Here is a 10,452-nt window from a genome sequence, read left to right on the forward strand (position 1 = left end):
GAAACACTCCAAATTATGCAAATAGTGTTTCGTGTAAATGGTGTGTTGTAGCAATTCCCAGCAGTGTGCTGGGGTGGGGGAATCCCATAATTCCCCCCAAATTCGTGTCTGTCTGCAGCTGAAGTGTCCATCCACTGTGGCCATCAAGGCTCTCTTAGCACTGGGACAGAGTCTCCATGAGCATGGAGGCAATTTTAATTAAATTTAGACTTAATAGCATTGATACCCGAGTGAGGATGAGGAGATGACCTCTGACAGCACAGCAGGGAGAATTCCTCTTTGGAGGGATCAGCACTGGTGGTGAACTCTCCAGAGGGTCCTGTGGCAGCTGGAGCCGGATCTGCTGCCCTTGCTCAGTACATCCTCTTATGAATTATGGGATTAAGAATAGAATTGACCAAAACGTTGCTTCTAAGAGTGCCTAAAGGGGCTCCAAGAGAGCTGGAGAGGTACGTGGGCCAAGGGATGGAGGGACAGGACAAGGAGGAATGGATTTAAGCTGAAAGCAGGTAGATTTAGGTGGATATGGGAAGGAATTCCTGTCTGGGAGGGTGGGGAGGGCCGGGCACAGGGCGCCCAGAGCAGCTGCGGCTGCCTCTGGATTCCTGGAAATGTCCAAGGCCAGGCTGGGTGGAGTTTGGATCCACCTGGGGTATTGGAAGATGTCCTGCCCATGGCAGGGGTGGGACTGGATGGGCTTTAAGCTCCCTCCCAAGCCAGACCTTTCAATGATTCTATACCCTGCTATCTCTCAGTTAGGTCAGTCATACAGAATGTTCCATACACGCTCAAGTGCCATAACTAATACCAAAAAAAAAAAAAAAAAAAAAAAAGAAAAAGAAAAAAAAAAATCCCTCTTATTTCTGGTATATTTTGCTCACAACTTCTTCTCAAATCTTCCGTGATGAAAACAGCCAGACAAAACTCGGCGTCTGAACAAGGTTGGAGACTGCAACAGAGATCAACAAAAGCCAGGAAATTCAAAGGTGACCTTTCCCCGCACCACTATGGTTGGTTTTTTTCCACCGCAGTGCAAGCATGAGCCTTAACTTTTGAATTTCCTGGCTTTTATTGCCTGGCGTTCCCAGTCCGAATGCTCACTGCAGCCGGTTGTTTTGGATATACATGGTGACCTTTCCATTAGGAACAAACTTTTATGTGGTGCTAACTGAATGCTGCGTGGGTACGTTCGTGAGGAAAACCCCCTCAGGAAAACGCTCCTTCCCTGAGGTGAATTTCACTCTGTTTGAAGGTACATTTGTACAGCAATTTATACATTTTTCTCCGTTTTTCCTTAGGCATGGCGACGACCTGATTGTCACACCTTTTGCCCAGGTGAGTTGGTGGCATATTGGCCTCTGAAATAGTTTTTCTAAAGCATTAAAGCGGAGAAGGTGACACCTGCGCGTTTTGTCTCCCTCAGGTGCTGGCCAGCCTAAGAAGCGTGAGGAACAACTTCACGCTTCTCACCAATTTACACGGCACCTCCAACAAGTAAGCCTGGCTTTTTAAGCTCCTTCCGTACACGAGAGGAGCCGGCGGGGCCCGTGGAGGGGCGGCGACGCCAGGGGGCGCCGTCTGCCCTCCCCTCATGGCGGCCTTCCCTTCATCCCCTCATGGCATCCATCCTCTCATCCCCTCATGGCATCCATCCCCTCATCCCCTCATGCTCTCGTCCCTTCATTCCCTCCCCCCTCATTCCCTCACCACCTCATCCTCTCATCCCCTCATGGCGTCCATCCCCTCATGCTCTCGTCACTTCATTCCCTCCTCCCTCATTCCCTCACCGCCTCATCCTCTCATCCCCTCATGGCGTCCATCCCCTCATGCTCTCATTACTTCATTCCCTCACCCTTCATTCCCTCACTGCCTTGTCCTCTCATCCCCTGATGGCATCCATCCCCTCATCCCCTCATGCTCTCATCCTTTCATTCCCTCATCCCTCATTCCCTCACCGCCTCATCCTCTCATTCCCTCATCTGTTCATCCCCTCATCTCTTCATCCCCTCACCCCTCATCTCTTCATCTCTTCATCTCCTTAATCTTCATGGCCTCATCCCCCAACTGAGCGTCATTCCTTCATTCCCTCACCCCTCATTCCCTCACCACCTCGTCCCCTCATCCTCTCATCCATTCATCCTCTCATCCCCTCATCCCTTCATCTCCTCATTCCCTCACTTCTCATCCTTTCATCCCCTCATCCCTCAGGTCCTCCCTGAGGAGCAGGCATTGTGTTTTGTTTGTGCCATGTCCACTATGAATCATGGGGGCAGTTTGGGGCCCCACACCACAAAAAAACACATTAAGGGGTTGGAGAGTGAGAAGGAAATGGATCTGGGGAAGGGGGGGAGCTGGGAAGGGGCTCAGCCTGGAGCAAAGGAGGCTCAGGGGCCCTTGTGGCTCTGCACAGCTCCTGCCAGGAGGGGACAGCCGGGGGGGTCAGGCTCTGCTCCAGGGAACAGGGACAGGAGCAGAGGGAACGGCCCCAGGCTGGGCCAGGGCAGGTTTATTTGAATGTCAGGAAGAGTTTCTTCACAGAAAGGGCTCCCCAACCCTGGCACAGCTGCCCGGGGCAGGGATGGAGTGCCCATCCCTGGAGGGATTTAAAATCCCTGTGGATGTGGCACCTGGGGACACGGGTCAGTGGTGGCCTTAGGCAGTGCTGGGTTGGACTTGGTGATCTCAGAGGTCTCTGTCAACCTAAACAATTCCATGATCTTCGTTGTGTGGCCACCTTGGCTATCCCAGGCATTCCATAATGGTCCTGCCCTGCATTTCCACCACTGCTTCACAGAGCAATAATAATCCCAGAATTGTCCCAGTTGGAAGGGGTCCAGCAGAATCAAGTCCAACTCTTAATTGGCCCGCAGAGGGATCAAACCCCCAAAGCTGGTGTTATCAGCACCAGGCTCTACCCAACAAAGCTTATCTCACATGAGCTGTTCATGGCCAAAGGGCAGATGTCAAGGGGGGCACCCCAAACCTCGGGCTCTGGGAACAGCAAGGATTTCCCAGAAGCAGCATCCTGGAGCTCAGCTGCCAGAGGGCTGCCCAGAGAAATGAATCCCACATCACTTCCTTTGACACTGATTGCTCTGAAGGAGGAAGGTGATGCACTCAGGAGGAGGATGTTGTTTTTCCTACCTGCTGAACAGGAGAAACCAAACAAACTCCTTTTTAGGCCTTTGTCCGGAACCACCGTTTCCCCTTGGCTATTTATACTGAGCCAGTCATCGTCACCCTCTGGCCTGCTGGGCCCCAGAGAGCTGTTCAGCCTCAAACCATCATCACTCATTCCTGGCGAGGTCTGCTGTGCACCCACCCAGGCACTGCTAGGCTCCACTGGCTCCAGAAGGGAAGGATGAGGTGCAGGGATGTGCCCAGTGGGACACCACGGGCTCGCTCCACTCCAGGTGTGAGTGGCATCACCTGGTGCCCACCACGAGCTCACCATCTTTATTTTACATAAAGCCCAGCATTTTATCCCGGCGTGAGGTTTTCCCTCCTGTTGATTCCTGTTGGCAAATTTTGATGGGAAGGAACTGCTGCATTCCAAGGTGGAGGTTAATAAAAACCCAGATGGTTTAAATATTCCTTTTTCATAAGCTTTGCTTTTTTGGAAGGCTTGGGCATTTTGGCAGTTCCTAATGAGGAATCTGAGATTGGACAGGGCCGGAAGGAAGCGAGGGTGTAACCTGTAGGACACACAGGCATTTTACAGTGTCCTTTGGAAAGCATTCCCAGATTTGATTGAGGTATAAAGTGTTTGCCTGGCCAAAGTAAAAGTCATTAAATTTTTAAGCCATCCCATGCCAAACATCCCAGTCCATGGCGGAATGTGCTTCCAGGTGCCGTGGAGCTTCCTGCACAGTTTCCAAAGAGCTCTGCTGGGTTGCAGCCATGCTGCCAGCTCATGATTTTATCATCTGTCTCATGATTTGTGACATTTTACTTAAACTTCTGCTCTGGGGATCATGAGAATCTCAGCTTTCCTTTACCCCTCTTCTCCTCTCCTCTCTTTTTTTCCTCCTCCTCCACCACCCCTCCTGGCCCGAGCAAGGAAAAAGAGGACGCTGTCCCACCTATTTGCTGGAAAATATGAATGTTAAGGCCCGGAGGAAAAAAAAACAACTGGCAGTCATATTTTTTGGACTTTAACGTCAGGGTTCTTGAGGCAGTTTCCTGATTGGAAAAGAGGAGAGGATGATTAATGGCTTTGGAGTGGCGGAGTTTGGCAATTGCAGCCCAGGACGCGGTCGGGAAGCATCCGGAGCCTGCTCGGTGCGATGCCCTGCGGCACATGGATCTGAGGATGGCCGTGCAGCGGGGAATAGCGCAGGGAGCAGCGGCTGGTCCCTCCCCACCCCCCAAAGGCATGTCTGTGCAGCTCCGGGCTTGGAGATCCCTGAGCTTGGATCCCTCCGCTCCGGGAGCGCTGCAGCCGCGGCGTGCTGTCCCTGTCGGGGAGTTTCTGTTTTTTAGAGATTTCGAGATTTGGCTTTTCAAAGGCTCAGCAGAGGCAGGGCGGGGCACATTTGCCGGGAACTGAGCGCCCAGCGTGTGTGCCCTGTGCTGAACCCTTCAGAGAGCCCGGCTGCTGCTCACCCTGCCAGAACAGCCTTTGGATGCCAGGCAGGCTCCTGCCGGAGCGGGCTGTGGAGGGCTGGAAGCAGGGCTGGAATTGCGCTCCAGACCTCACCTGGGCAGCGAGGCCTTCCCGGAGCACTTCTGAAGAACCCCCCGGAGCTACAATTGCAGCACAATTGAGCCGCTCTGCCTGCTTTGATTCCAGCTTCAAAGGAGAGCTGGAGAATAATGGATGTTGCAGTTCAGTGGCTGACTCCGAGATTTGGGGTTAGGAAGGAGGTTGGCAAAGGGAGAGTGTGGGGAAATCTGGCTTCAGTTAAAATGGATCTGAAACTTCTTTAGAGAAGCAGAAGCCGAAAGTTTCATTTTTGGTCAGCCTGAAGGACTTTAGTCAATCCAAACTGAAGCGTCTTGGTTTTGGTGTCAACTCTTTTTAACTCCTTTAGAAAACAAGTCTCTGATGATGGCTTCAGCTTGAAAAAGTAACAGTTTTGTTTGGCAAGTCTCATAGGGAACTGTGTGGACATATGGAGAGATTCTGCACCTTTTTCCAGTCAGACCCTGTTGGCTTGACGTCAGCCAATTTTTTTCAAATGGCTTTTGGCCCCTCCAAAATCCAGAAATTGCTGCTGAGATTGTTGGTCAGAGTCCATGAAGTGTCCTTCAGGTGTCTCAGAGCTAAACAATAGTGACTGCAGCATCCTCTTCCTCAATTCAGGAGCAATTCCAGTGTTAACTGGAGGGTTTAAAGGCACATTTCTGACCTTACCTGTGGCACTGCCTTGCAGCAGTTTGACATCACTTCAGGGTCCATTCCAGACTTCGCAGGGAAAAGCTTTATGGGAAAAAGCTTTGGCCATGGGGGAAGTCTAGAGCCTGGCCCTTGCTGCCTTCAGGCATGTTTTGAGCATGGAGTTGCAAAGGCAGCACAGGATGGTTCCATTTTTCCTCATTTCCAGCCCCTGGAACAGGCAGGGAGCAGCCATCTCTGGCTTTTCCTAGCAGATCTGTCAATGCTGCTCAACAAATCTTTGTGAAATGTTTGGCTTTTTTTGGGAGAATAGAAATAGATTTTTAGCTGGGGGAGCTGGCAGGGTTTGGAAAGATAAAATCCCACCTCCTGACAGAGAATTCTTGTTCCCTCTTAGGAGATCTCCAGTCACGAGTCAGCCACCTGTCTCCAGAGTGAACCTGCAAGGTACGTGTGGGATTTGGGGGTGGGCTGCCAGGCCAAGGGCACACAACATTTATTGCCCAGTTCTGCTCACAGCTGCTCTCCTGCCTCCTCCCCGGTACAGGTCTGAGTTCCTCCTGCAGGACTCACAGGAGAGAGCTACCAGGCTCCAAATATTGTTATTTTAATCGTTTGGTTTGGGGTTTCTGCTGGTGCATTAGCACAAGAGATGAACATGATTTTGGTTTGATAGTCATGGCCACAGTGGCTGCTGTTCATGTGAGTCCCTGTGAGCACAGGCCTGGACAAGCCCCAGCCCACGAGCATTGAACAGGCTCAGGCACAGCTGGGTCTTTTTTTTATTCTGTTTATTTCAGTTTGTCTCCATGTGATCTGTGTACTCAAACCTTTCCTGGGTGAGACTTCCTTGGCTTCCTGCTGGGAAGGGGGTGCCAGGGCAAGGTGGGGTGGGCAGCCCCGTGAGGGCTGCTCAGGCAGGGGGAAGGACGAGGGTGAGCAGCAGAAGCTGATTACTTAGGACAGGTTTAGTTGCTTTGACACCTGGGTTTAGCCAGGCTGAGGGTCTGTAGAACCCTGCTCAGGATCAGAGCTGGCCCTACGTGCACTAATTCAAAGGTTGCTCCGGAGAGGAGATAAGATTTGGATCAGTGCACATTTGTAAGGTTTAATCTCAGCCCTTCCAATAATTACATGCTTGGAGGGACTAATAAAGCTTAATTTTCACAGCATGTGAAGCCTGGATAACTATCATTTCCTCTCCTGCTGTGTGTTATTTATTCTCAGGGGACACACAGAGTGCTGGACACTTCCAGGTTAGGTTCCTCCAAACTTGTTAATGGGAGATGGAAACCTCTGATTCAAAAACAAAACTGGACATCACAATCTTAAGAATTTGTGCCTGTGTGAAAAAAAAAAAAAACAAAAAAACCCATGGAAAATTTCCTAGGCCTTCAATGGATCTGTTTATGTAAGTTAGACAATCTAATAATGGGAAGAGAATGCCCTTCCAGGAATTTTTAGGTTTGCTTTCTTAACACTTTCTGTGGAAAAAGTTGCTCTCAACTTTTTAACACTTTGGGGATATTTTTCTACACTATTTCCAACGAGAGCTGTAGGACACTTGGCACTTTTTAGCTGATCCAAGCTTCTAATGCTGGGAATATATGAAAACTCCTTTAGTAACGAAGTGTTTGACACACAGAACTGTAGAGCAAGTGTTGTGTTACCTTGTAAAGGTTGGATTTGTGGCCCCTCAAGTAAATAGGTTTTTAACCATGAATCTTAGCTGCTTTTAGGTGAAATCTTCAAGTAAAATTTTAAAAAGTGAGTTGGATCATTGCAGCAGTGGTAAATTGTAACACTTTGTAGATAAGAAGGAGATGCATTTCTGAGATTAATAGGAAACTGTATGATTTCCTACATAAACCAGCCAATATTGGCATTATTGGTAGAAAACCCTGGGTTTCTTGGTTAAATTCAGGTCATTGCCTTCCTCTGCCTCTTCACAGCCACTGTCACACTGACTTCCTTTCCAGGCAGCAGAAAACAATCACAACCCTTGACTTTCTAAGGAAGTTTCCATTTAATTCAGCAAGAACAGAGATTTTTTAAGGAAATTTTTCAGTGTTTGCACCTTTTTTTCCCCTGTTGATGGCTTCTGTTCTGGAAATGATGAACTGAAGGAGAGGTTTTCCTATGAGAACCCTTCCAGTTCTGTGCCAGCGGCTGGGAGGATGCAGAGTGTTTTTCCTGAAGGTTTTGCAGAAGGAAGCAGTCATGTTTGGATTGGGACCAGGCTGCTTCACATCTCTCTAGATAAAAGACTGTATTTGGAATGGACTGGCTTTAGATTCACAAGATTTGTTGAAGCTTGGAATTTGATTTTAACCCTCCAGTGTCACTTGTTGATTCACGGCTTTACCACAACCCACTGACATCACTGTGAGCATCTTGTGGATGTCTCCTTTGATTTGTCACTAATGGGGTGATTTATATCCTGTTCTGAGAAATACAGAACTCAGGGCTTAAAGCAAACGAGGCTGCATTAATAAAATTACCCTGGAGGGAGGCAAATTACATCCAGCATTTGCACTGCAAGGAATACACGCCAGCTATTTACTCCAGCTGGAATATTCCAGGATTTTCCAAGCAACAACAGCCAAATCTGTTGCTGGTGTTGCATCACTGAGGACCCAGGCCCGTGGTGGAATAAATGAGCTGTGGTGAAATGAGGAAATTCTTTTTTGCTTTCATTTTCTTTAAGCAGAGAAACTTTTGGCCGGGTTTTTCCCGGGACAAAGGGCTTTGAAAGGCACTGCTGGTGTCACTGTGTATTTCAGAGCTTTCTTAACCTTGCAAGCACAGCCAGAGAAGGAAGGGCAATATGGATTGAACATCCTGTGTTTTGTCCTTGGTATCAGCTGAAGTAAATCTGGCAGATTTTTCCTGTTATTTTGTTATAACTGCAGCTCACAGGAACGCACAAAATCACTTTTATGAATTAACTGAGAAACCATAACATGGAAATACAAAGCCATAGCAAAAGTCCATCAGTCCTTAATGAGCTGGGCAGGATGGTGGGAGTGCTGTGGGGTTCCTGTGGTGTGTGGCATCCCCAGCAGCTGTGCAGGGCCAGGGCTCAGCCAGCTCTGGGTTACAGGAACAATGAGAGACACAGTGTCACAGTGTCCCTGAGGGCTCTTTCTCCTGAGGTTTCTTTCTCCTGTCCCCCTTTGTTTCTGCTGAGTGTGGCCTCTGCCCCAGTTACTCTTGGTGACCTTTGTGCCACCTTGGGCTCAGGAATCGATCAGAGCCTTCCCTTCTCCCTCCAGCTCTCCCCTCCCTGGCCCCAGTGAAAGGTCTGCAGCTCCTACCCAATGATTCAACCAATAACACCTTTAACCAGCAACAAGTCTGGCTTTTCCTGCTTGGTTTTGTTCTTTCTTCCATGTTTATTCCCTTCAGTAACCCTTATTCCCTCAGAATTAAATCACCTTTCACAGTCCAAGCCTCTCATTCTTCCACAAATTCGGTACAAACTTTTCCCAGCCTGTTTTGTTCCCACACCATCAGTCCTGGGATGGGCAGTGTTTTCCCATTCCTGTTTGAGCCACTGCCACATTAATGTCGCCAGTGGTGACAGGAGCAAAGCACAGAGCTGTGGATCGAACAGCACCGAGTTTTTCCCTGACTGTGGGGGGTTTGCAGAGACTCTTCTCAAGGCTCCCCTTGGATACTCTCAGCACTCTCTAATGACAGTTCTCCTCACAATTAATGATAGGCAGTCCTCACAATTAATGATGGGCAGTTCTCACAATTAATGATAGGCAGTTCTCCTCACAATTAATGGCACAACGTTGCTGTTCGGCCGCAGCCCCAGGCTTGCAGGGTGCTGCCCTTTGGGATATGTCACCTGCAGTATTTCAGGGCTCAGGGGATTAAAGCTTTGTTCAAATTCCTCTCTGGGGATGGGAGGGAAGGGTCGGTGTTTTTCTTCCTTGTGCCTTAGCTCTGCTTTCCTGTACCTCGGCACGTTTGTCTGCTCTTCTCACATGCCTTTACACGACCTCCAAACTCGTACTCTTTCATTTTTCCTGTGGGTGTAGGACGTACACAGACTCGTGCACGATCCTTTGTGTAAAGCATAAACAAAGACTGGATAATGCTCGTGCTGCTGACAGCCCCAAGTTTTCGTAGGAGCTAGGGAGCCTTGTGCATCCAATTGAGCTCTGGGTTACAAATATCTCTGGATCCCCAGTAATTAGCACGGAGCTGCTGCTCTTGCGCCATCCTGCTCTGCTTGGCACGTGCAGAATGGCTCTGGGCACCCACGGAGTAGTGGATTCACGTTGAAATTCTGTTTCTTTGCCGGGAGTTTGGCTGAAGATTTGACCTTTTGATTTGGAGAGCGACTGTAAAGGTCAAATGGCTGTGGTGCTTTGGGCTTTTACGGGAGTGCAGAGGAACCACGAGTTCCTGAGCAGCTGAGCCGCAGAGTCACTGCCTGCGTGCACAATGGAGGCTTGTGAGCACCTACAGATATTATTTTTAAAGGATGCAGATCATTCAGAAACTAACCAAAACCGTGTGAGAAATCAGGTAGATAATGAGCTTAATGACGCGCCTGAACGCGGGCTGGTGAGCGCTGAAGCGATTCTTGCCGCTCGTCAGGTTAAAAGAGCGTCTCAAGGCGAATTTCCGAGCGGGGCTGAGGCGGCTCCGGCCATCCCGAGGCTCTTCCCGGCTCTCCGGGGGGAGTTCATTCCTGCCGGGAGTCCGTTCCGCGTGTTGCGCCCGCCTGCCTCGAACACACCCCCCGAAAGTTGGACTCATGCATCTTAGTAAGTATTTCAGTTATGCTATTGACGTCAATGCAGTCATTAAATAGATTGCCGGCCCTCCCAGCAGCAAACCTGTGCCAAAGAGCTAGAGGCAGACACATTTTAAAAGAAGAACATCAGGTTTGCTTTTAGCATTTGGAGAGAATAAGGGAAAAGTTTCTTCTGAAGTCACCCTTTGCAATAAGGGTGGTTTTTTTTGCTTCATTTTCTAAGGCTCATTTTGGGTGAGGATAATTTCTGTGTTTTATTGAACGCACGTTTGTTGTGTTGCTGTGTGCATAAACAGCTCCAAACGAGACTAAAAAGTCATTTTTGTGCCCGCCTCTGGCT

At 49.2% G+C, this 10,452-nt stretch overlaps 1 protein-coding gene across 1 annotated transcript in view; it reads left to right on the top strand.

Moving 5' to 3' along the window:
• The window catches only part of LOC102043598 (cAMP-specific 3',5'-cyclic phosphodiesterase 4B-like), an 87,715-nt gene extending 78,293 nt beyond the window's left edge, over positions 1-9,422 (top strand). The window contains exons 3-6 of the mRNA XM_014310603.2: positions 1,299-1,335; positions 1,424-1,494; positions 5,736-5,785; positions 9,388-9,422. Of these exons, the coding sequence (XP_014166078.1) occupies positions 1,299-1,335; positions 1,424-1,494; positions 5,736-5,785; positions 9,388-9,422 (193 nt within the window). The remainder of the gene's footprint in view (positions 1-1,298; positions 1,336-1,423; positions 1,495-5,735; positions 5,786-9,387) is intronic.
• Positions 9,423-10,452: the final 1,030 nt, after the last annotated feature.

The sequence above is a fragment of the Geospiza fortis genome, unplaced genomic scaffold (genome assembly GCF_000277835.1).
Source record: "Geospiza fortis unplaced genomic scaffold, GeoFor_1.0 scaffold69, whole genome shotgun sequence".
Lineage (NCBI taxonomy): Eukaryota > Metazoa > Chordata > Aves > Passeriformes > Thraupidae > Geospiza > Geospiza fortis.